The sequence below is a fragment of the Megascapheus bottae genome, chromosome 6, assembly GCF_031878675.1.
Source record: "Megascapheus bottae isolate mThoBot1 chromosome 6, mThoBot2.hap1, whole genome shotgun sequence".
In the NCBI taxonomy this organism is placed as follows: domain Eukaryota; kingdom Metazoa; phylum Chordata; class Mammalia; order Rodentia; family Geomyidae; genus Megascapheus; species Megascapheus bottae.
In genome coordinates this window covers 37,069,591-37,096,658 of record NC_143514.1, presented here as the reverse complement: position 1 = coordinate 37,096,658, position 27,068 = coordinate 37,069,591, and the positions used below count along the sequence as shown (strand labels likewise).

Here is a 27,068-nt window from a genome sequence, read left to right as displayed (position 1 = left end):
ATCTAACTTGGTTATCTGGTATATTGTACACGTGTTTAATTGTTCATTTGAAATAAGAAAGGGAAGGGGGGAAACAATATGATTGGGAGGGGTGGAGGGAGGGAAATGGGGACAAAAACACAAGAAAGGATATCAGTGTGGAAGAAGTAATGCACCCACTACCTGACGAGTGTAAATGTAAACCCTCTGTAAGTTACCCTGACAACTAAAAAAAAAAAACTGCCCTCCCCTTGCCCCCTTTTTTGGGATATGCAACATTGACTCCATACTTGGGCTTATGAATTAACTGAAAGCAAATAAAGGCTAGATATCAGACTCCATTTAGCACGCAAGTCCATTGTCCTGAGAGCCTTTCTCTCACGCTGTCACTTTGCAGGATGGAAGACAGGCTGGACCTACCTGCCAGGCTTCGATGACAATTTGTGACAGAACCTCAGCTGAGCTATCCTGAGATCATGGGTTGGTTACCAGACTGCCTGAAGCCACCTCTGCTCCCTTCTGCACACACCTGTGAAATGGGATTATTATTTTTTTTAAGGAAAAACAAAAAACAAAACCTGTTGTTTTGATTTTCTGGAGTTCAAGAAATGGGATTCAACCTAATCCTCCCACTTAACCGGAAACTGATGTCTGTCCCTCTGAAGGTGGTCGAAGAGGTCTCCAAGTGTTGTCCTCCCATGCCTGCCAGTTAATGAATCTCCTTTCTCTGCCCTTTACCTCGTCTCTGTTTGACATGTAGGCCTGCGATCTCAGCTCTGGTTTGAACTTCACGGGGCAGTAGCGTGGCTATTGTTTACAAATGTGCCCTTCATGGCCAGGGTGAACCATGGCCAACCCCGGGGGATGTTACAGAGTCCGCGTATCTTAGAAGACTTGCACTCCGCCTAATGAATTCTATTGGCCAATTCTATTCTATTGGCCAATTCTTCTGCGAGGGCCACTGCTTTACTGACCTCTGTCTTTCAACTTGTCGGTCAGGACAAAGGCTGGGGAGGTCAGGGGGCACAAGCTAGCAGGAAGAGGAGGGTGTGTGTGTTCTGTTTGCAGGTTATTCGACACCCGGCACAAGCTAGCAGGAAGAGGAGGGTGTGTGTGTGTGTGTGTGTGTGTGTGTGTGTGTGTGTGGTCTGTTTGTGGGTTATTCGACACCCGGCACAAGCTAGCAGGAAGAGGAGGGTGTGTGTGTGTGTGTGTGTGTGTGTGTGTGTGTGTGTGTGTGTGTGTGTGTGTGGTCTGTTTGTGGGTTATTCGACACCCGGCAAGCCTGTCTCCACGCTCAGGGTGAACCTCTGGCCTTGAGGTCACACCGAGACCCAGGAAAGATTCACAGGAGCTGGCTTGGCAGCTTTGCCAAGGCCAAGATACGGGAATGACGCGGGCACCTCCGCTGGCCACCTCCTTTTCTGCCTGGGGGGGAAGCTCGGAGTCGAAGAGGCGCGGGGAAACGCCTCAACTTCCAGCCAATGAGGATCGAGGGATGCTCAAGGGCCTTCGTTGATTGGACAGGATTGGTCCCGCCCCACGGAGACGGGCCAACCCTCTTTGGTGGCTTAGTAAGCATAGCAGCCCCTGAAGTCAGTGTGATGTCTGGCTTCTGACCACTTGGAGCTGGGTCAAACACACTCCTTGTAGCTCTGTTTCTCCGGATTCTCTGGTCCTCCACTCCCGAGTTACACCTTCCTCCTCCTCTCCTCCTTCTCCTCTTCCTCCTTCTTCTTCTCCTTCTTTCTTTTTTCTTCTCCTCCTCTTCCATTCCTTCTTCCCTTTCTCACCCTTCCTCTGCAGTTCACTATGCAGGAAAAACAAGACACGTCCCCCTACGGTTTTCAGCCTCGCTTCCAACATTTCGCCACGCAGGCCATCCACGTGGGCCAGGAACCCGAGCAATGGAATTCCAGCGCCGTGGTGCCTCCCATCTCCTTGTCCACCACGTTCAAGCAAACGACCCCTGGCAAGAGCTCGGTGAGCTGGGGCTGCTGTGGCAGGGCTGGGGGGAGGGAGGGAAGGAGGGAGGGAGAGAGAAAGGAGAGAGAGAGAGAGAGAGAGAGAGAGAGAGAGAGAGAGAGAGAGAGAGAGAGAGAGAGAGAGAGAGAGAGAGAGAGAGAGAGAGAGAGAAAGTGGAGAGATTATCTTTTTGGGGGGATCTTGGGGCTTGAACTCTGGACTTGGGCGTTGTCCCTGAGCTCTTCAGCTCAAGGCTACTACCCTCCACCTTGAGCCACAGTGCCACTTGTAGTTTTCTGGTGATTAATTGAAGAGAAAAGTCTGACAGACTTCAGTGTCGGGGCTGGCTTTGAACGGCGATCCTCAGATCTCAGCCTCTTGAGTGGCTAGGATTACAGGCCTGAGCCATGGCACCCGAGGAGGGCTTATCTTTTAAAAGGAATCATGCATGTAATTGATAAGAATTACAAATGGGAGGGCACCTGAAAGGATTTTTCCATACTTGCACTCCTTGCAGTTCCCTGTGGATTTTACTGGTCCACGGCTCGTTATTTCCTTTGATAAGCAGGACTGGACAGAGCAGTTTGTCCAACTTTCTATTTCAGACGAGATGAAATTCTTGTGATTTCGGACAAAATTTTAATTTGAAAAAGGGGTCGTAACTTCTTTGATTACCTTTAGCAGAATGGTTAAGTATCTAGTGAGGAGTCAGCTTTAAAAGGTAATAACTAGTATTAAGATCATTCCCAGTGCCTGCATTGTGACCACCTACAGTGTGCCAGCTATATATATTTACACATTATTAGTGGTATTATATGCAGTTATTATTAGTAGTATTGTATGCAGTTATTATTCATAGTATTGTATGCAGTAACTATCCAATCCTAACAGCAGTTCTAGTCTGAACAGCAGTGAGTTACAAATCTGAACCCCTCCTGCAGGATACATTGCTAGTAACAATTGAATCCATTGCATCATGTATGGCTTAGTGATTAAGAGCACAAGTCATACAGTTAAAGTATACAGGTTTGAACAATGTCAGCATCCTTACTGAGGTGGATAACCTTGAGGAAGTTATTGATTCTAGCCAAACCTCAAATTGATTTTACATACATAGATAATAATAGTACTTACCACTATATTGTTGGTATTTATAAAGCTGTATGGTATACAGTGATTACTCAATTACTTTGTGTTTACTCTGTTCCATTTGGTCATCACAACACCTGGTTAGAGGGTAGGACAGTTTACATTTTATAGAAAAGGAACTGACCCAGACTCATGCATAAGTGGCTTTTATGCAGATGAGAAAGGCTTCATTTAACCACCTAGCTTCTTTTCTTTCTTTCTTTCTTTCTTTCTTTCTTTCTTTCTTTCTTTCTTTCTTTCTTTCTGTGGCATATTGGATAAATCTTGGAATACTTAAAAGTTGCTGAGTCTCAGAACAAATTCATTAAATAAACATTGTAGCTACTAAGCATTGACTATGCTTTCAAAACCACTTCATGTGTTATATAAATTTAAAAAATATTCTTAAAGAGTTAGCCCTCTGTTTTATGTGGTAGCGTTCTAAGGCTGTTTCCACAATCAGTTAGGATATCCCCAGCTACTGTATTTTGGAACACAAGTGTGTAGACAATCACTTTTCCAAGCTTGTAGCTTGTTTCTGGTATATATTTACAGCATATATGGCTCCCTCAGCTTTGGAACTTAGTGCATACCATTCAGGTATGACATGAATAATGAAAGGTTTTCAGAAAGCATGCAGGGATGCCTAAATCCACAATATTCTGCTTAGTACCTTTCAACAAAATCAGGTAAAAGAAGAAAGAGAATTTGAAGAGTTGAATGAGAGGTTTCTAATTCTTTTGTTCCATTTGAAAAGCCATTGAATTCAAGAGGAAATTTGCCACTGAAATATATTGCTTTGCATCTCACTAGTGAATAGTTATAGAAACAAGGGACTCCTTTTTGTGGCAACTGCTGCAAAACTCCAAGCTTTTTAAAAATGTGGCCTGATGTTTACAACTACAAGTGACACAGAAGGTAGTATTGGTGGAGTATGATGGGGATATCCTCAAGCCTTATTAACTCTGTTCACTAGTCCAAATTAGGAAACAAAACAATACAACTCAGAAATTACTATTACCAATATGGGGTACTCTGCAATCAGAAACAAAGGTGTAAATAATAGTTGTGTGTTGTTATGTGCTGTATGAGTCAAGAGAGAAAAATTATAAGACTGTGTGTGTGTGTGTGTGTGTGTGCATGTGTGCCAGTCCTGGGGCTTCAACTCAGGACCTGGGCACTCTTTCTGATCTTCTTTTTGCTCAAGATGAGCTCTCTACCACTTGAGCCACAGCTCTACTTCTGATTTTCTGATGGTTAAATGGGAATAAGATCTCACAGACTTTCCTGACCTGGCTGGTCTCAAACCACCCTCCTTAGATCTCAGCCTTCTGAGTAGCTAGGATTACAGGTGTGAGCCACCAACACCTGGCTTGACTTCTAATATTCAAGTCCTAAATTTGAACTTCTGGCTTTGACACCCTCTAGGTCTCATTATATTTGGCTTCATTTCCCTCAGAGCAGATCATAAGGCTCAATAAAATGACAAGATGAGAGGTATCAGCAGAAAAAGAAGCAATGCAAATATTCAGAAAGTATTACATGGAGTGGCTGTGCCAAGAATTACTTTCTAATTTTGGAATCACTATTTGTTTTTCTTTTTGCCGATCCTAGGCTTGAACTCAGGAATTAGGTGCTGCTTTTTTGGCTGGACGCTGTAGCTCTGCCATATGAGCCACAGCTTCACTTCTGGTTTTTGATAGTTAATTGAAGATAAGAATATCATGGGCTTCTAGCCCTGACTGGCTTTGGACCATGATCCTCAGATCTCAGCCTCCTGAATAGATAGGGATCATAAGCCCAGCTTGAAATCACTTTTGTAGTGCAAATCTGTTCCTTACTTGCATCACTATTTCTTCAAAATGAAATACAGATTATGAAGTTACTCTGGGTTCATGTAATTCCTTTTTCCTAATAGTTTCAGAATAATAAGTAAAGTTGAGCCTAACAGGATATAGTGGTATGCTTGCTAGGCGTGGTGGCTCATAGCCGTAATCCTAGCTACTCAGGAGGTTGAGATCTGAGAATTGTGTTTCAAAGATACCCCAGGTTCTAAAGTCTGCGAGACTTTTATCTCCAATTAACCACCAGAAAACGGGAAGTGGCGCTGTGGCTCAAGGGGTAGGGTGGTAGCCTTGAGCTGAAGAGCTCAGGGACAATGCCCAGGCCCAGAATTCAAATCCCACAACTGACCACAAAAATGGTTAACAGGTAATGAGCAGGTCCAGGAAATGAGCAGTGATGATATATAACTTATTCTCACACCACAGTTTTATGAACTAGGTATCTGTAATTTCCTCGCATGGTACAGATCATTTAGATTATTCTTGGAAGTGTTATTCACCTGGACACAGTCTGCTCATATGTGATAGATACATAGTTCTAGCTCAGTTTGGCCACCATCAATGTCTTTCTACTTCACCATAACTATGACTCTATTTCACTTCTCTCTAACACCAAAACACATCCTATTTGGGTTGTCTTAGGTTAACTTAGGTTGAATACATAGTTGTGGAGATATCCTCATTAAAATCTGATGATAAACTTAATGTCCTTATACAAGTCTTGCTTCCTTTTCTCAGGGATTTGAATACAGCCGTTCTGGGAATCCCACTAGAAATTGCTTGGAAAAAGTTGTGGCAGCACTTGATGGAGCTAAGTATAGTAAGTGACTTTTAGTTGACAGTAGAGATTTTTAAATGTATAGACAGCATCACAGAGGTACAGAATGTAGAACGAGAAAGAAATAAGAGATTTGCTGGCTCAAAACTCTTACTTTAAGACCTGGTCTTTCTGACTAGGATATTCCAATAGGATATTCTAATAGACACATGTGGAATCATCAGATAAAAATAAGTATGTATATGAAATAGAGAAGTTTCTTTATAAAAGTGTCCTGCTGTCATTCTTTTGAAAGAGAGTATGTTTTAATTGGTCTTTTTGGCAATTTTAGGTTTGTGTACAGTGGATTTTAGTGCATGAATTTACAGTATAGCAATAGTTTTAGATATATTTTAAATTGAAATTAATCTGGCATCTTTGTCTTTGAGTAAGTTTTGGCCCCCAAATCTTTTGGTTGTATATATTTTTTAAAAAAAGACAAGTCAACATATTATAGTGGTTAAGATCATAGGAAACAATTGTCCAGGCTTCTTTCCAGCCTCAATCTGTATTAGCCATGTATTAAAAACCATATTTAAACTCTTAAAAAATAAGTATATATATAATGGCAAAACCAGTGTTTATTATTTAGTATTCATAGGACTACATTTTTCATCTATAGCTGCTGGTAGAGGTTAAAAAATAGTTATGGAGATACAAACTTTCTTATACTCTGGTTCGTTCACTTGATAATTTGAGCCTCAGAGTAGCGAAACCTAATCATCCTTGATAATGTGTTCTGAGTCTAGGAATTAACTCTTTGGACTTTTTTTCTGGTCCTGGGGCTTAAACTCATAGGGCCTAGGCTCTGTCCTTGAGCCTCTCTGTGCTCAAAGCTAGCACTCTACCACTTGAGCTATAGTGCTACTTCTGACTTTTTCTGTTTATGTGGTACTGAGGAATTGAACCCAGGGCTTCATGCATGCACTCTACCACTAAGCCATATTCCCAATCCCTTCCTTGGATTTCTTTTTAAATTGTTCCTATTGTTGGTTCAATATTGTGAAGTCATCCTTGTAGTTTTCATATAAATGATAATAAGTAAGGGCAGAACAGTGAATAGGAAATAAAAGTCTATGCACTCATATAAATATATATACATATTATTTCAAAACTATCTTACTCTTGAATTAGAATGGAGATTTTGTTATGACATTAATCAGTAGAACTCTGGCAACTCAACAATGATGGCTGGGCCATCAGCTATTTGCAGCAGTGAGTGGCATAAAGTAAACAAGTAAATATTGTGTTTATTCTCTTTGCTTCAAGTCTGCCTTTTTTGCTTACTCTTACTTGATTTTTATATTAGGTTTGGCCTTTGCTTCTGGCTTAGCAGCCACTGTGACGATTGCCCATCTTTTAAAAGCAGGAGATCAAGTTATTTGCATGGATGATGTGTATGGTGGTAGGTAACCTCTCTCATTCAGGTGTTGGCTAATATTTTAAATATAACAACTTAAACTTCGAATTATTATTATTTCTAATAATTTATTTTCTTTGAAAGATGTGACAGGCTCAAGAGAAGTGCTAATAGGTAAGCTCTAGGCTCTGAAACGGCTGATAACAAATTGTTTAGTATTAATTGTATTAATTTAAACTGCTAGAATGAGATGTAGGCCTTGATCAACTTTCAAACATAGTCTGCTGTGTAGGAGATAATGTGTAGAGAGATATTTTATAGTACTATTTGGGGGGGGGGCTACTGGTCCAGGGGCTTGAATTCAGGGCCTGGGTGCTGTCCTTGAGCTTTTGTTCTCAAAGCCAGAGTTCTACTACTTGAGCCACAACTATACTTCTGGCTTTTTGGTAGTTAATTAAAGACCGAAGTGTCATAAGCTTTCCTGCCTGGGCTGTTTTTGAGCTTTGATTCTCAGATCTCAGCCTCCTGAGTATATAATGTATAAAATATATAACATGACTAATATACAGTATCTATAATATACTATATCTATAATACATTATCTATATACATGCCCATGTATGTCTTCATATATATTTATATTTTAGGTATAATATCTACATATAAAAGTAAACATGTGCCCTTTCTCTTTCTAAGCCTTGCTTAGCTTACTTCACTCAATATAATAAGAAAAAATTTTTCTTAATGTAATGTTCTTTTCTTACTATTTTAAGTGTTGTAAGGAAAATACATTTCTTAATCCAATGTTCTTTTTATTTTATCTGATTTTCTTCTGCCTCAGGTACGGGCAGATACTTCAGGTATGTGGCAGGTGACTTAGGATTGAAGGTTTCTTTTGTGGATTGTACCAACCTCAAATTGCTAGAGGCAGCAATTACACCAGAAACCAAGGTAACTTACTAGTTTTAGTTTAGTCTTTTCTTGTTTTCATCATTTCTGTGTACTAGAGAATATAATTTAAATCTGAATAAAAATATTTTTAGAAGCCACTGGAATACCTACACAATTAACATAGCCTGATATCTCACAGGCATTATAGCCTATTGATTTTATTGATTATGAATTCATCTAAGAATTTCTGAATGAATTCAAATGCTGGTTTAGTTGTTTCTTTTTTTTTTTTTTTTTTTTTTGCCAGTCCTGGGCTTGAGCTCAGGGTCTGAGCACTGTCCTTGGGCTTTTGCAAGTCTAGAGCGCTACCACTTAAGCCTCAGCACCACTTCCGGCTTTTTTCTATGTACAGGGTACTGAGGAATTGAACCTGGATCTTCGTGCATGCTAGGCAAGCACTCTACCACTAGGCCAAACTCGTGGCCCCTCAATTTTAAAACAAACAAACAAACAAACATGCCGGTAATTAATGAGGAGGATGAAGCAGGAGGATCACGAGTTTGAGACTAGACTGGGGTACACCTTTCTTTGTCTTTTCTTTTTTGGTACTGGGGATCAAACCCAGGACGTTGCACTTGCTAGACAAGCGCTTTGCCACTGAGCTACATCCCAGCCCTGGGTTACACCTTTTTAAAAAACAAAAACAGGGGCAGGTAGCATGGCTTAGTGTTAACCTGCTTGCTTAGCATGCATGAAGCCCTAGGTTCAACTCCACATACATAGAAAAAGCCAGAAGTGATGCTGTGGGCTCTATTGGTAGAGTGCTAGCCTTGAGAAAAGCCCAAGGACAGTGCTCATGCCCTGAGTTCAAGCCCCAGAAGTGGATAAATAAATAAATAAATACGGGCCGGGAGTTTGGCCTAGTGGCTAAAGTGCTTGCCTAGCATGCATGAAGACCCGGGTTCGATTCCTCGGTACCACATACATAGCTAAAAGCCAGAAGTGGTGCTGAGGCTCAAGTGGTAGAGCTCTAGCCTTGAGAAAGTCCAAGGACAGTGCTCAGGCCCTGAGCTCAAGCCCAGGACTGGCAAAAAAAAAATAAAATAAATAAATAAATAATAAAAAACAAAAAAGAAACAAACCAAATTGTGTATGTGTGTGTATGTGTTTGTGTGTTGGTGTATGCCAGTGCTAGAGTTTGAACTCAAGGGCTTGGGTGCTGTTCTTTAGCTTTTTCACTCTATCTCTTGAGCCACAGCTCATTTCAGAACTCTTGATGGTTAGTTGGAGAGAAGAGTCTCACAGGTTTTTTTGCTGAGGCTGGCTTTGAACAACATTCAGAATCTCAGTCTCCTGAATAGCTAGGGTTACAGGTATGACCACTACTGCCTGACTTCAGTTTCCTCATTTGTAAAAAGTAATTGTACCTGCTTCATGAAAAAGTAATTGTGATTAAATGAGGTGATGCACGAGATCTGCTTGTTATAAATGCCGGATAAATGCTGTTTTAGAAATGTTCTGTTAAGATTATTTTTTTAAGTAGGTGTAATGTAGTGGTAGAACCTTTGGCCAGCATGCACAAGGCATTGGGTTAATTTTTCAGCACTACACATGTATGTATGTATGAATGTATATATGTATGTATGAATATGTGTTTTGTATTCAAGAGCACTCAATTCTTAACTGCCTTACTATGCTAGCATTAGTAACAAGTTGTCAGAGATACTGTGAGAGGAATAATGTGGAGAAGAAGTTTGCTAAACTAAAAAAACCCTAAGCATAGTGGCTTTTCCAGGCTCTGAAGGATACTACAGTAAATAATAGAACCAAAGAATAGATTTCCAATTTCAATTTCAATGAATTTCAATTTCCAATTTCATTGTCCATATTGTTTCAATAATATAATGTAAAAGCCTCCTCAGTTGTTACAAAGATGAGTTGTTACACTGGTAATCCTATCTACTCAAGAGGCTGAAATCCAAGGATCATGTTTTGAATCCAGCCTGGGCTGCCGATTCTGAGGGCCTCTTATCTCCATCCAATTAACCTGAAAACCTGAAAGCTGAAAATGAAGGTGTGCAGGTCAAATGGTAGAGTATTAGCCTTAAGTGGAAAAAGCCAAGCAAGAGCAGAAAGTCCTGAGAGTCAGAGAGAGATGGAGAGAGAGACAAAGACAAGGACAGAAAGACAGAGCGGGTGAGGGAGTGAGCTAGTGAGCGAGAGATATATGTACAGTTTTATTTAATTGTGTAGTTTTTACAAACTGTTGTTATTTGTTGAATTACTGTAGCTTGTTTGGATTGAAACCCCCACAAACCCTAGCTTGAAGGTGGTTGACATTGAAGCTTGTGCACATATTGTCCACAAGCATGAAGACATTATTTTGGCTGTGGATAACACTTTCATGTCTGCGTATTTCCAGGTAAATGACAGTAATACTTTTGTTTGTTCTTTTAGTATGATTAATAGACTACATGGTTATGTGTAACTAAGAAAATTAATGACTAGTTTATATTAAAGTTATTATCAAACTCATGAAATCCAATCTCAATTATTGATTAGAAGAAAATTAAATTTGGATGTTTGTGTTTTGTTAGCTAGCATCTTTTAAAATCTATGGTACCGTATAACATTTATTTTTTAATTAATTTATTTATAGTGCAGGTCCTGGCACTTGAACTCAGGGCCTGAGCACTGCCACTGAGCTCTTTTGCTCAAGGTTCCCATGCCAGTACTTGAGCTACAGTTCCATTCTCAGCTATTTACTGGTTAGATGGAGATATAGAGTTTCATAGACTTTTCTGTGTGGGGGCCTTCAAACTGTGAGCCTCAAATTTCATCTTCTTGAGTAGCTAGGATTGCAGCCATAATCCACCTGTGACAAGCTTCTTATAAGGTTGTAATGACTACAAATCTAAAAAGATTAGTTTATAATATTTTACGTTAAAATTGCTGAATGCTTGTATGAATTACTTTATGTCTTGAGTGAATCATAATATGCTAAAATCTCTGCTATAAGTGACAAGTGTAGATACACGCAGAAAATTGTTATAAAAAAGCTGAGATGTATTGACCTGACCATGGAACTTGTAACTTCAAATCCCACATATAGTTTTGTTTGTTGTTTGTTTGTTTATTTATTTATGCATTTATTGGTTGTAAGGTTTGAACATGAGGCCTGGGTACTATTTCTGAGCTCTTTTGCTCAAGGCTAGTGCCTTACCCCTTTGAGCCACAGTACCACTTCCAGTTTTCTGGTGGTTCATTGGTGATAAGAGTCTCAAAAAGCCTTCCAGCCCAAGATGGTTTGCGTGTGTGTGTGTGTGTGTGTGTGTGTGTGTGTGTGTGTGTGACAGAGAGAGAGAGAGAGAGAGAGAGAGAGAGTGTCATGGGGCTTGAACTCAAGACCTTGGTACTGTCCCTGAACTCTTCAGCTCAACGCTACCACCCTACCCTTTGAGCCACAGTGGCATTTCCATTTTCTGGTCATTAATTGGAGATAAGAGTCTCATAAACTTTTTAGTGCACAGGCTGGCTTTGAACCACTACCTTCAGATCTCAGCCTCCTGAGTAGCTAAGGATTACAGGCATGAGCCACCACACCCGGCTTCTCCAGCTGGCTTTGAACCATGATCCTCAGATCTCAGCCTCCTAAGTAGCTAGTATTATAAGCATGAACCTCCAGTACCTGGCTCATAGTGTTATTATTATTGTTGTTGTTGTTGTTATTATTATTATTATTTGCCAGTCCTAGGACTTGAACTCAGGGCCTGAGCACTGTCCTTGGGCTTTTTCAAGGCTAGAGCTCTACCACTTGAGCCGCAGCACCATTTCCAGTCTTTTCTGTGTATGTGGTAGTGGGGAATTGAACATGGGTCTTTGTGCATACTAGGCAAGCATTCCACCACTAGGCCAAACTCTGTGCCCTAAGTAGTTTTATTTTTTATATGGATTTGTTGGGAGGGAGTCCAGGAGAAAATAATATCCTACATGGTGGAAAATTTTAAGATGTATCTGCTTTTGTGAAGCTAGTATTGATAAAAAAAAACAGCAATGGAATTGTTAAGTAAAAATTTAGTAATTATCTGAAGAAGAAATCATATATTTGTCTCATGTATGTTGATGCTGGTGACTGTCTCTGAGCAATCTTTAAGGAAGGCATAATGAATAAAAATAACTAGTATATTCACTTGGGAACTAACAGTGCTTTCTTGATAGCACTGATGGTAGATAAAGTAAGATATTTCATGATGGTAAATACACTCTAAATTGAATTAAGATAAATATGATTTTAGGTATATTTGTTCCTGTAAGGATCTACTTCATAAGTCAAATCAAAATTCTATTTGTGTATTTAACCATTTTATAATATATGGGTTATATTTTCTTGAAAATAATATAGAAACTTTAATCAAAGTACTCAAAGAACTGAATATCTCAGGTTTTCAGCTTTTAAATCTTTACAAATTAAATTATTGAAAGCATTGTGAAAAATAGTAATTATGAATTTGTCTTTCAGCGCCCTTTGGCTCTGGGGGCTGATATTAGTATTCAGTCTGCAACTAAATACATGAATGGTAAGATATGCACAGTCTACATAGAATCAGCTTTCTCCACGATGAAAAAAATGATACGGAGTTTTATATTTTATGCCTTTTTCTTCTACTATTGTGTAGGATTTACCTGTGACGTCTGTAGAATTCTTTTTACCTGTCTTGAGGCTTGAACCCAGGACCTGGCTAGCGCTCTGCCACTTGAGCCACAGTACCACTTTCAGCTTTTTCTGTGTAGGTTGTACACGGAAGTGGTGCTAAGGCTCAAGTGGTAGAGCTCTATCCTTGAGAAAAATCCAAGGACAGTGCTCAGGCCCTGAGCTTAAGCCCAGGACTGGCAAAAAAAAAAAAAATAATAAAGGTTATCCTCTTATTTAGTGATTTTTATCTTACTGTTTGATGTATAGTATTATTTCTGTCAAGCTTACTTTAGGACTTTTTCTTAATTAGTTTCCTCTACCCCAAATTATGATACAAGGACCAAACATAAATTGTTTTAAATATATTTTCACCTTCCATGTTAGGTATGAAACACAAGGCCTTGTGTATGCTAGGCAAGTATTCTACCATTGAACTACATCTTAACCTCTGTCAATGTTTTGCTTTGTTTTAGGTCACAGTGATATTGTCATGGGCTTAGTGTCTGTTAATTCTGAGGACCTCAATAAAAAGCTTCGCTTCTTGCAGAACAGTAAGTAATAAGCCTGGATTTCCTTCCATGCCACTGGTGACTCCTTTTGAAATTTATATCTGTGTGAATGTTATTAAACATTTAGAGGGAAGCAAGTTCTGACTTTTGGAGGAACTGAAAAAGTAGTTGTAAAATATAGTTTATATAGCATAAGAAACTTTATAACATGATGCACAAAGTGAATTTTGTTATACTATCAATATTAATGTAATTTAATTTGGTGATACTAAGGTTTGAACTCAGAGCCTCAGGCTTGCTAAGCTACCTCTACTTTTTGATGATTATTTTGGAGATAGAGTTTGGTGAACTTTTCTGCTGAATTTGATTTTAAACTTTCATCATTCAAATATTAACTTCCTTGAGTTAAGTTTTTCATTTGTGTGTGTGTGTGTGTGTGTGTGTGTGTGTGTGTGCGCGCGCGCATATGCATGTGTGTGCACATGTTCGGGCTTGCTTGCTGGTCCTGGGAATTGAATTTGGGGCCTGGGTACTGTTCCTGAGCACATAAAATCAAAACTAGAACTTTGCCACTTGAGCCACAGCTCCACTTTTGGATGTTTTGTGAGTTAACTGGAGATAACAGTCTCAAAGACTTTTTTGATTGGCTTTGAGCTATGATCCTCAGATGTGAATCACCTGTTCCTGGCCTTTTATATTCATATTAATTATGATTTGTTTAGGTCCAAATGAATTTTCGTTTTTAAGACTTACTAGATTTTCTTGTGTATGCTGATACAGGACTTGAATTCACAGTTTGAGTCTTGTTCCTTAGCTTTTTGCTCAAGTCTGGTACTCTTGTCATTTGAATCATAGATTCCCACTTCTGACTTGTGTGTGTGTATGTGTATGTTTGTGTATGTGTGTTTTGCCAGTCCTGGGGCTTCAACTCAAGGCCTGGGCACTATCCCTGAGCAACTTTTGCTCAGGTTAGCATTCTACCACTTGAGCCACAGTACTACTTCCAGGTTTTTCTGTTTTATGTAGTACTGAGGAATCAAACTCAGAGCTTCATGCATGGTAGGCAAAATACTCTACCACTCTATTGCCCCACTTCTGCCTTCTGCCCTTTTACTGGGTAGAAATAAGTTTCATGAATTTGTCTGCATGTGCTGGCTTTGAACTCAGATACTCAGATCTCAGCTTCCTGAGTGTGGGGCATGTCACATCAGGGAAATGGAAACCTATGCTGTAGAAAAAGAGGCCTAACTTGTGGCCCAGTGCTCATTTCCTGGTCTTGGGACAGCACCTGGCTGAGATGGTGCCTGTCACCTGGTTGGAAGGCGTGGCTATGGTTTGTGATGTAAAGTAAGGCCACCTCTGGGATTGGCCTGGAACCCTTCCACCCTCTCGGACAGCACATGATTCTGCTTCTTTACCTACCTCCCCCCGCCCTGCCCACCTTTGTGCTGATAGGCTCCTGCATCCTATGTTAGCTGAATGGACTTCCTCAATAAATGAGTTCCTGCCTTGACTGGTCTCCCTGACGATTGTCCTCTGGTGAGGGAGGGCTGGGTGCGGGCTGTAAGTCGACCCTTTCATCCTCTGCTCGTTCTGATGGGGCATGTTCTCTCTATCCCTCCTGCAGGTCGGGAGGGACCCAGGACTAAAAACCCTGAGTAGCTAAGATTGTAGGCATGAGCCATTGGCACTCAACTTAATAGAGCTTTTTTTTAAAAAAAAATTGGAAAAACTGGTTTTCATATACTACTAGACCTTTTTTTTTCTCCAGTCCTGGGGCTTTATCTCAGGGCCTGGGCACTGTCCTTGGACTTTCTCAAGGCTAGTGCTCTACCACTTGAGCCACAGCACCACTTCTGGCTTTTTCTGTGTCTGTGATACCAAAGAATTGAACCCAGGGATTCATGCATGCTAGGAAGGCACTCTACCACTAGCCCATGCTCCTGAGCCACTACTCTACCTTTTGTACCTGGAATTTTGGTTAATTTTACATGGCATTCAAAGTCTACAAATTTTGAATTTTTAAATAGATATGTAGGAACATTTCCTGTTTATATTGTTTAATATATCTAAACTATGGAAATGGGATTTTGATGTTTGCAACTTGACGGATAAGATACAATTGTAACTAGAAATAAAAATGGCTTTCTACGGATGAGGTACTAAAGTTACTAAGGAGGGAATTCAGGAGAGAAGAAAGCTTATTGTTTAATAAATGACCTTTCATTTATAAAATTTACAAATGCACTATGTGTTCTAGTAGCATGTAGAGTCTTTTTTCATTGTTATAACAAAGTTGATGTAAAGAGGGATTATAGTTTCATAAATCAGGTAATGAGCGATTTCTTTTTGGACGATGTCACCCCATCCTTCATCCTCATATTAGTGTCTCTTGCCTATCCCCCAGCTGTGAGTTGTATAGTTCATTTCAACCTAGTATCTAGTGAGTACCACTGCTGCATTTGTTCACTCTTTGTTCCACCATTTCTGTCCTCTGAAAAGACAGATAAACAAACAAATAAGACAAAAACGACAAAGGAAAACCTCATTTACATTTCCTGGAGTTCCTTTGCATGTAAAAATCATATACTGCTTTACTTAAAGGTTAGGAAGCTAGTAGAATGTCCAGTAATTCTTATAATTAAACTGCTGTTTTCTTTGTGTATTGTTATAATTTTTCAAAGAAATGCGAGGTGAAGCAATGGACAGTATATGTCACTGAACTCATATAGAGGACTAATTAGTTCATATTGGAAAAGAACATATTATTGTGGAATTTTTTAAAATATGTGTTCTCATGGCGTTTGAACTCAGGGTTTTGTGCTTCCTAGCAGATGTTGTACCACTTGAGCCACTTCAATAATTCTGGATTATTACTTCATTTACAGGATACATTTTTTCCTTCTTAATTTACAGTGCAATCATTTAAGTGTGCTTCAGGATTTATTTCATATATTAGCTTCTCTCCTAAAATAAAGCATTCAGACTCACTGTCACTGTCATATATTATGAAAAGAAGAATCAGAATTTTCTGAGTTCCACAATGCCTTCAAACTAACCCACCGTGAATTTATTTCTCAGCTCTTGGAGCCGTTCCATCCCCCTTTGACTGTTTCCTCTGTAACCGAGGTCTGAAGACACTACAACTACGAATGGAGAAGCATTTCAAAAATGGAATGGCAGTGGCCCAATTCCTGGAAGTTAATCCCCGTGTAGAAAAGGTTATTTATCCTGGTATGACCATTTAACATTTAAGCAGATGTGTACATAGCACAGCTTCAAGGGTTATCCTGAGCATTTGTTCATATAATTTGTAAACTAGGTTTTTTCAAATGTTTATGATTATTACTATTGTCGATTATTTTGGTATCAGACTGTGATAGGTTTGGCAAAAGGCGACATTGTGACTGTGACGTTGTTTCCCTGTAGTAATATGGGTCCTTGGTTGTTGTTGTTGTTATTATTATTATTATTATTATTATTATTATTATTATTATTATTTGGTCTTGGCTGAGCATGGTAGTACATGTCTATAATTCCAGCATTTGGAAGATAAAGGCAGAAGGATTTTGAGTTTGAGACCAGCCTGAGTTACAAAACAAAACTTTTATTTCTTAAAAAACCAAACCAAAAGAAACATTAGTCTAATATGGTACATGTTCCAGTGGCAGTGTTTAACAGTAAGGGGTTTATATACACACCTGTTCCAAGACTGCAGCGCTGTCCTTGAGAGTTGATTTGTGTATATATTTTTTCTTTCTTTTCTTTCTTTCTTTCTTTTTTTTTTTTTTGCCAGTCCTGGGTCTTGAAGTTAGGGCCTGGTCATTGTCCCTGAGGTCTTTTGCTCAAAGATAGTGCTCTACCACTTTGAGCCACAATTTCACTTCCTTGTTTATAATCTTGTTAGTCTAATGTTCAGCATAACTCTGACTTTGAGAAGCTTGTTCCATTGAAACTTAACTCTTAGGTACCAATTGTCCCCTCAGATTCTTATTTGTTTTTTGTTGTTGGTTGTGGGGCTTGAGAAAGAAAGAAAATAGTATAATAAAATGGGATTGATTCTTAAACAAAAGATATAGATGTTTTGAATAGAGTAAAGAGCTATAGACTGGTGTATATCTTGGGTGGAGGGAGAATCATCTTGAACTATGTCTTGAAAACTGTAGCATTTGTTAAAAGATATAGACAAGACATTTCTGTCTCATTCAAAACATGTATACCAACAGCCAACTATTTTAATAGGAATCAGAGTCCAATATTAACAAAGGAACTGAACTTGTCCTCATGGATAATACATTATAAGCAAAATATTACAGAAGGATGTACATTAACCAAAGGGAGTCCAGGTTAATGTGACAGCATATGCAAAAGTCCTTCAAGAGTTCAGTTCTCCTGGTGGGAAGGATGCTGGTGTATGGACAGGGTAGGAACAATAACTTGGTATAACTTAAAAAGGTAGCCAGGTGCTGGGGGCTACATCCCTAATCCTAGGTAGGAGGATCCAAGTTTAAAGCCAGCCTAGGCACAAAAGTCCAAGAGATTCTTATCTCCTATTAATTAGCAAAAAGCCAGAAGTAGAGGGGGTAGGCCCATGATTAACAGAAGGAGGAGGAGGAAGAGGAGGAGGAGGAGGAGGGAGGAGAAAAAGTGGAGGTGAAGCTCAAGTGGATTACACAAAAATGCTAAGTAAGACCGTAGAGTCAGCCCTAGTACTAATTCACACCCACACACACCCACACCCACACACACCCACACCCACACACACCCACACCCACACCCACACACTATAAAATAAATAACACTGGCAGTAAATAGGGACTACAATAAGAGTCAGTTGTGGGCAGTCATTAACCTCATATTAGGCTTGTTTGCAGTTTCCTTAAGCAGATAGTGTGTGTGTGTGTGTGTGTGTGTGTGTGTACCTTCCCCCCTCAAAAAAATGGTTTGATGTAAAAACAGCCTTTTCCTGCCCCTTGTGATTCTAGGGCTGCCCTCTCATCCACAGCATGAGTTGTTGAAGCGTCAGTGCACAGGTTGTCCTGGAATGGTCACCTTTTACATTAAGGGCACTCTTCAACATGCCACGACTTTCTTCAAGAACCTAAAGGTAAAAGTTCAAAACAGGTTTTAATTTGTAGGGGTCAGACCTTCTTAGCTCTCACTGTAAATTTCATACCTTCTGGTCAAACCCATGAACTTCACCCTGAAAGCCTTGGGTTAACATGGTGCAAACTAGAGTAGCTGAGCAGCAGACATGGGAGTATGTTCCTTTGCTTAGCTTTCCAGGCCCTGCGATTGGGTTGAGAAGGCTGGAATCTTGGAAGGCATAGGTTTTCAAAGTTTCTTAATAGAGAGTACTTTTTCAAAGGAAGGAGTAAGACCTCAAAATTCTGTGCCGTATAGTACACAAAGCTGCTTTGAAGTCTTTCTTACAAATCTCTCTCCTCCCAGCCTATCTCAGGTGAGAGAGAAAGAGAGGAAAGGTATTGGAAAAGAGGATGCCTAGTGGTGAAGGAAGAAAGGCTTTTGTCTTAACTTTCAAAAGGCAGGGTGTTCTCAGTAGTCCTGAATGAGAGGTCTGTAGAATACCACTAACTGTGCTTATTTCACCTCATGGAGCAGATGAACATTTAATAGTATAGCCATCAAGACGATATCAGATTAATCAAAGCTCTCCTGTCTCAGATCTGTCTACTTCTAAAGTTACAAAGATAGCTTTAATTTAATACAGCTGTATGAGTAATTTTTTAAAAATATTTTCTAAAATTAAACCAGGCATAGTTGCACACACTTGTAATCCTAACTAACTGGAGATTGAAGCAGGTGATCACTTGACATCATGAGTCTGAGACAAGCCTGGTCAATGTAGCAAGACCCTGTCTCAAAAAAAAAAAGAAAGAAAGAAAGCAAAACTCTATGGTATTATAACATCAGACTGGTTCATCAGTTATGTTACAATTACAAAACATCCAAAGATGGATAGATTTGTTTGTTTTGTTGCTATCCCAAAATATCTGATATGAACTACTCTGTGAAGAATTTTATTTAGTTCTCAGTTTTGGAGGCTGAGAACATACATTAGGTGTTCTGAACAATTTGGTGTCTGGTGCGGGCCTTGTAGCAGATAGCATGGCATGTGGAATGAGAGAGGGTAACAGGGGTCTGACATGGTCTTGGAGCAATTCACTGTCATGAGAACTCATGGGCCACCTAGCTTAGTAGTAGCCTCAAATTACCTAACCTCCTCCTGGGCCTTCTCGTAATGGCCCAACCCTCAGTTGGTCACTGGTGGCTCAAATCTATCATCCTAGCTACTCAAGAGGCTGAGGTCTGAGAATCACAATTCAAAGCCAGCCTGGGCAAAAAATGCCATGAGAAAATTAGGAAGCAATAAATAAATAAAAATGGAAGTGGAGATGTGGCTCAGTACCAGTCTTATGTGTAAAAACTAAGTGAGAGAGCAAGGCTCTTAATTCAAACTTCAGTACACACACACACACACACACACACACACACACACACACACACACACACACACACTATCATCCTCAAGATCAAGCCACCAACTATAGCTTATAAAAAGGCTAGTTAGATTACAATGGTGGTGGTTAGAGGGTTTAAACCACATGGCATTGGAGCTGATGAGGGTCCCCTGTCTGTATCACACCATTGCAGAAAATGAAATGGAGAAGCTGGCTACATGTAGAAAAGACATTCATGTGAGCAAGGAGTCAAGACACCAGAGTGGCCCCAGCAATATGTTCATAATGCATACTTACTTTCTTGGACATTAATCCAAGAAACCTGACTTATTCCTAGCTTAGAACTACAAATCCACTCATCATGACAGTGCTCTTTCTCCAGACTTCACTTCTTTTTTTTGCCAGTCCTGGGCTTGAACTCAGGGCCTGAACACTGCCCTTGGACTTTCTCAAGGCTAGAACTCTACCACTTGAGCCTCAGCACCACTTCCGGCTTTTTCTATATATGTGGTACCAAGGAATCGAACCCGGGTCTTCATGCATGCTAGACAAGCACTTTAACCACTAGGCCAAATTCCCGGCCCTAGACTTCACTTCTAATGGCTTCCCTAATGCTGTCCCTCTGGAGGCCAAGCTTCTGTGAGGCACAGGCTCCTTTGGGCTAGACTATAGGAAATACTTAATACAAAACTCTCCTCCTCCTCCGCCTTCTCCTCCTCCTCTTCCTCCTCCTTCCCCTCCTCCTCCTCCTCCTCCCCCTCCTCCCCCTCCCCCTCCCCCTCCCCCTCCTCCCCCTCCCCTCCCCCTCTTCTTCTTCTTCTTCTTCTTCTTCTTCTTCTTCTTCTTCTTCTTCTTCTTCTTCTTCTTCTTCTTCTTCTCTTTTCCCTGGCTACTCCAGTTGGGAGTAATTGAATAAGTTGTATATATATTAACAGGGATATATAACTTGGGAGAGATTTTTATTTTAAAGATAACCATAGAACTTGATCTATGTGTGATCCATTTGAGGCTTTAGAATTCAAATGGGATATTTAATTATAGCAGCCAACTACAGTGATATAGGAGATTCACTTCGGTCATCTTTTTGTGTTCTACATGTTTAAATATATCATGTATATGGGAAATGATTGTTACAGACTTTGTTCTTTTTTCCGCTGAGTTTCTTAATCAATATTTATTTCCTATCATTATTTTAAATCTTATTGTAAGAGTGATATATAGAGGTGTTACAGTTACATAAGTAAGGTATTCAGTACATTTCTTGTTGAATATTATGAACCCTTCCTCATTATCTCCCACTTTCCCTTCTACCTAATATTTATTCATAATTGAAATCATTTTCTATTCCCTTAGTACCAGAAATATTTTGTTAAATCATTTACTTTTAATCAGGAGCTGAAGCTGGGTGCCAGTGGCTCATTCCTATAATCCTAGCTACTCAGGAAGCTGAAATCTGAGTACTGGGTTTCAAAGCTAATCCAGGCATAAAAGTCCACAAGACTCTTATCTCCAATAAAACCACTAAGAAAAAGCTGGTAGTTGTGCTCAAGTTGTACAGTGCTTACCCTTGAGTACAAAGGGTCAGTGCCCAGGCCCTGAGTTTAAGCCCCAGGACAAGCAAGAGAAAAAAAAATCAGTTGCTGGCAGCTCACACCTATAATTTTACCTACTGAGGAGGCTGAGATCTAAGGATAATAGTTCAAAGCCAGCTTCAAAGCCAGCCTGGACAGTAAAGTCTATGGGATTCTTATTTCCAATTAACTAGCAAAAATCCAGAAATGGAGCTGTGGCTCAAGTTGTAGAGCACTAGCCATTAGCACAAAAGCTTGGGAATAGTGCTCAGTTCTTGATTTCAAGCCCCAGAGCTTGCATGCACAAAATTTACTTTTGGGTTTTAGAACTTTTATTTTGCTAGAAGTACTAAATTTATATTTTCTTTGGTAGGTATTTACTCTAGCTGAGAGTCTGGGAGGATATGAAAGTCTCGCTGAGCTTCCGTAAGTATCTTTATATTTTCCTTCTCTTTCTTCCTTCTTCCCTTTCTTCCTTCCTTTCTCTCTCTTTCTCTCTCTCTCTTTCTTTCTCTTTTGAAACTGGGACTTGAACTTGCTATCACGCTTGCTTTCATTCATTTGCTGTCACTCTATCATCTGAGCCATGCCTTCAACACCTTTAATATTTTTCCTTTTTAATTAACAAAATAATTCTTCCTTTTCTGTCTTTCCTCTTTTCCCTTCTCTCCTCCATTATATTTCCCATGTTGGTCCCAAATTCCTGTGTTCAAGTGATTCTTCCACTTCAGCTTCCTAAGGCCAGTGTCATCACAGTCACCTTTCTGTCTTTATGTTAGTTTTACTGATTGTCTGAAAAGAGAATATGAAAAATTGGGCTATAACTGAAGATAAAAACAGTATGACACTAGGTGACTGGTCAGAATGCTCTATAACTCAGTTCAGATGGAGATCCTGTTGATGGCTACTGGTGTTTACTTGTTAGTCAGATGTACCCCCCCCCAATGTTGTTTCCTTTCCTTTTCTGCCTAAAGGAAGGACATTCCAGATGTAATTATATTCTGTCTTCTGCCTCAGTGCCACCAGTCCTAGGAAAAACCTTACTAGACACTGCCAGATTTCTGTAAGATAAATATATTTCATGGCACTATGAAGTCTGCAAATTACATCCAAACTCTAATTTTATGCTCTAGACTGTTCTCTATATGACCCAGTCAATTCATCTGTTTTATTAAAGAACCAGAAGATATTAGACCAAGACACCACATGAGGTCAAACAGCTTATTTTATAAGCAAGGAAACAAAGATCCAAAAGGTTTAGCAGATTCACTCGAAAGTCACACAGAATATATTGGTACTTCTACTCTTGAGCTTTTGACTACAACAAAAATAGTGACAGTGGGGGGAGGAAACTGGGGGCAAAAACATTGAGAAGGGGTATCAATGTGTGTGTGAAGTAATGTACCTTCTATCTGGTGAATATAATGTAACCCTTCTGTTAATTACAATTAAAAATAGTGACAGAAGGTGAAAGGGGCCCAGATTAGATTTGAGACCTATTCGTGCTATTAACCATTAAATTTCACTTTTGGGGGGGGGTTTGTTTGGTTTTTTTTGCCAATCCTGGGCTTGAGCTCAGTGCCTGAGCACTGTCCTTGGGCTTTCTCACGGCTAGAGCTCTACCACTTGAGCCTCAGCACCACTTCTGACTTTTTTCTATGTATGTAGTAACGAGTAATCGAACCTCTACCACTAGGCATACAATGGGATTAACAATTAAAGTACTAATGATTGTTTATTACTTGTCCCACTAAGCATTTGTGAACTGTATGTGACTATGACCATATATTATATGGTCATTGTACTTATTATACCAGGATAAGGCAACAACATTGCCTGATAATTTTTAACTGTTCTAAGTGCACATGATTTTTTTGTTTTAATTTTCATACATGTTTATGGAGCAACTGTGTTTTAGAATCATTGTATTGAGTAATGTCAGGGATGTTGGAGGATATTTCCTGCCTTCTCACAATAGTTGGTAGTTATAAGATGGTCAAACAATCTCATGAAGTTAAAATACATAGTATCCAAATAATGATTTGAAATGGTTCAGGTAATAAGTTTTCATGTCTTTCAAGATGCCTGCTAGGAAGTGTGGATGCACAAGAGGGCACACTGAGCATATGAAAAATTTTTTTCACAGTAATGCAATGTGTATGGCTTTAAGGCTCTTTCCTTCAAAATAGATGTGTCCTGATTTATTTAGGGCTGTGGTGTAAAGTTACTTGGCTCTCAGACATCCAGTGTAGGCTATAATCCTCACGCCAATGGACAAGTGAATTTAGGTCAGGACGTATCTATTCTGTCAGCCTTTATTCTGCACCTCCCATCTCTGCTCATCCAAGAACTGCAGTCAGGAAGAGACGAAGTGGAGCCCATGTACTGGGTTAAGTTTAACATATTAAGTCATCATAGAGACTATGAATTCTTATTTATTAGGCATCTGGTACATTCTAGTACTTGTAAACCCTTAACCCCTCCCTCCCTCCCCCCCTCTCTCTCCTCTCCCTCTTTCCCTTTCTCCCTCTCCTTCCTTTCTTCATTCCTTCTTTCTTTTGATTGAAATGTATGTTTCTTTAATTAATGTTTGTGTAGGCAAGTTACCTATTTTTTTCTGTTTTTGGCCAGTCTTAGGGCTTGAACTCAGGGCCTGGGCACTGTTCCTGAGCTTCTTTTGCTCAAGGCTAGCACTCTACCACTTGAACCACAGCACCACTTCTGGCTTTAAAAAAAAAATTATGTGGTACTGAGAAATTGAACCCAGGGCTTCATGCTTGGTAGGCAAGCACGCTACCACTAAGCATATCCTCAGCCCTTGTCTTTATTTTGTATTTCTCATTTTTCTGTAAGTTTAGTCTCTGAGAGGAGTCAGTTCTAGAGGGTGAAACCACTGCACATCTTTCTGGGGTGCCATTCTGCTGATAAGTACCTATCTACTTATGGAAGCTGTGAAGCCCAAGACCAAGTTTCATCACATTTCATGTCTGGCAAGGTGCTATTTGCCTCATAAACAGTATTTTTTTCTACTCACAAGGTAAAAGTTATTCAATTGTTGGGTAATGAGATTATACACACAGATCATTTACTAGAATACCTGCCTCTTGATAGGCACACAGCCAGTACTACCTGTTATTACTTCAGATAAAAGTAAAGTAAATGCTCAGAGCAGGTAACTTTTATAACATTACAAGCCCATGTGTGGAGGGAACAAGATGCATACCCAAGTCTATTGACATGTGAGGCCAAGTTCTTATTACTACATGTGTACTCCCCTTTGAGAAATTAAGATCCTTCCAAAGCAGAGCATTTTTTTAAGGAGATCTTTATGTGTAAAAACTCCATTAGAAGCCAGGCATGGTGGCTCATGCCTGTAATCCTAGCTACTCAGAAGGCTGAGATCTGAGGATTGCTGTTCAAAGCCAGCCCAGGCACTAAAAATTTCATGAGACTCATATCTCCAATTACTCACCAAAAAACCAGAAGTGGCATTGTGAATCAAGGGGTAGGGCAGTATCCATGAGCTGAAGAACTCAGGGACAGCACCCAGGCCTAGAGTTCAAGTCCCACAACCAACCAACCAAAAAAAAAACAAAAACCAACACTCCATTAGATGGATAATCAAGGTCTCTCTCCATTTACTCAGACCATAACTAAAGAGTTTTACCAGGAGTCTAAAGTGAGCTAGGCAAACACAGCTTAGGCACTGATTTCACTGGTGGTGTGTGGTGAGAGGATGAACTTTGGAAACTACGTTACTTCTTTATGCTGCCTCCATCTGCAAAGGTGTCTCTTTTCTAAACTCTGGTAGTCCTTTTTGTCCATACTGGTTTGATATTCTTTGTAGGTTATTTTGCCTCGAAAATAGCTAGGCTTTAGCTTTTACCTAATTATCCAAGGGAGAGAAAATATTTCATTGTTCTTAGTTTCATAATCTTTACTACAATTCCTGATTCATAATAGTGGTGTACTTTATAAATTAATTTACTGTTCTGTTATTATAAGGGTGATGTGCAGAGAGATTATAACTACACAAGTCAGGTAGTGAGTATTTCTTTTATACAGTGTCTTCTGTTCTAGTGATATACTTTTAAACATCTTGATAATGAAAAGTTTCTAGTTAGAAAACTCTTCAAGGCCTCTACATTATGGCCTATAAGATAGATTCTTGGTACTTCCTGGTTACTAATTGTGATGCTAGATTTTAAATTCTAGAGCAATCCATGAATTCCTGATTAAATTCCATAAGCTCTTGATACAACAGGTATTTCATAAGTATATGCCAAGCATACTGGTCATTTGCTTTCTGATCAAACCCTCATGTAGGTATGTAGTCAAATGTACATTTTTAAAGATAGCCTGTCTCCTCTGTAATGATAACAGATATCCTCAGTGTCTTTTTTTAAGTATTACTAACAGATAGTATAAGTAGGTTTTAAAAATTGTGATTTTCACTTAAAATTTTGAATAAAAGTGGTTTGATTTTTTAATACAAAAATTTCACTATGTAGCCCTGACTGAATTCAGTCCTCTGCCTTAGCTTTCCAAGTGTTGGGATTCCAGGTATGTGCTACCATGGTTGGATAACAATACCAACTTTTTTTTTTTAACCAGTCCTGGGGCTTCAACTCAGGACATGAGCACTGCCCCTGAGCCTTTCTGTGCTCAAGGCTAGTGCTCTAACACTTAAGCCACAGTGCCACTTTTCTGGGTAGTTTATTAGCAATAAGAGTCTCCTGGACTTTTTCTGCCTGGGCTGGTTTCAAACCGTGATCCTGAGATCTCAGGCTTCTGAGTAGCTAGGATTACAGGAGCAAGTCACCACTGTCCAGCCCAAATATTTTCTTTCCTGTGAAAAATTATAAGAGCATAAATATGGAGCAGAAAAAATGATTAAAGCTAATTGCAATATATGAGACAGACATATGCTTCAATAACATAATATAGAGATCAAAATGTATCCATACCTTCTTCCAGGGCAATCATGACCCATGCATCAGTGCCTAAGAGTGACAGAGATATCCTTGGAATTAGTGACACATTGATTCGACTCTCTGTGGGCTTAGAAGATGAGGAAGACCTTCTGAATGATCTTGATCAAGCCTTGAAGGCAGCAGTAAGTTTTTTGGTTGTGTGTGTGTGTGTGTGTGTGTGTGTGTGTGTGTGTGTGTCTAAATGTGCAGGAAACTCAAAATGTAAATCCAAAGGATGAAAGTATTCTGATGTGGAAGATGAAGTCTTTGCCTCTAGATATAATATTGTGTTTTTCTTGTGCACTGTCTATAGCATCCTTAAGTGAAGGCTAAGACTAGCCATCCATGGCTGCTATTAGAAGCTGCTTCTCAAGAAGATGGGACATCATCTGAATAATCAATGGGACCACTAATGAGCCTTTGCAGCCTTTTCAAATGGGAATTTGAAGGCACCATATAACTTCTCACAACTATAACCCATTAGGGTTTTTTTCCTGATGGAAAGTTTCTTTATGTTTTATTGTAATAGATCAATTCGGTTACTATCTTTTTGCTAATTTTCTTACACCTGTAAGATTTTTTTGTGGTGCTTTTGGGATTATGTTCTTTTTATAGCCCACAATTTATTTTGATTGTGAATACAGTATATGGATAATTCATGTCTGGTATTTTGTGTGAAGTTAAATTACCAAATGAATGTTCTTAAACTGAGTGTGATTTTCACATATTGTTGAAAAGATAATTCAAAACACTGGTTTACACTTAATTACCATGAGCCCAAAAAATCAATTTTGAAAAGCCTACTTGAAATTCTACTGGTTTAACATTGTACTTATTACATATTAGTTTTTAAAAT

At 39.4% G+C, this 27,068-nt stretch overlaps 1 protein-coding gene across 1 annotated transcript; it reads left to right on the top strand.

Moving 5' to 3' along the window:
* The first annotated feature begins 1,568 nt into the window (after positions 1-1,568).
* Cth (cystathionine gamma-lyase) lies at positions 1,569-26,770 on the top strand. Its single transcript, XM_090334616.1, has 12 exons — positions 1,569-1,962; positions 5,655-5,736; positions 7,043-7,138; positions 7,935-8,044; positions 10,275-10,406; positions 12,504-12,561; positions 13,151-13,228; positions 16,268-16,420; positions 18,172-18,293; positions 21,613-21,665; positions 26,217-26,355; positions 26,526-26,770. Exons 1-12 carry the CDS (start codon positions 1,792-1,794, stop codon positions 26,532-26,534), a joined length of 1,203 nt encoding a protein of 400 aa, XP_090190742.1. The 5' UTR covers positions 1,569-1,791; the 3' UTR covers positions 26,535-26,770.
* Positions 26,771-27,068: the final 298 nt, after the last annotated feature.

What these genes read in the sequence shown, in the direction of transcription:
- Cth (XM_090334616.1), top strand. Translation starts at nt 1,792, where the DNA reads ATGCAGGAAAAACAAGACACGTCCCCCTACGGTTTTCAGCCTCGCTTC. An exon ending in CAATTACACCAGAAACCAAG is followed by an intron (nt 8,045 to 10,274) that starts GTAACTTACTAG and finishes GAATTACTGTAG; the next exon opens with CTTGTTTGGATTGAAACCCC. An exon ending in CTTTCTTCAAGAACCTAAAG is followed by an intron (nt 18,294 to 21,612) that starts GTAAAAGTTCAA and finishes TTTCTTTGGTAG; the next exon opens with GTATTTACTCTAGCTGAGAG.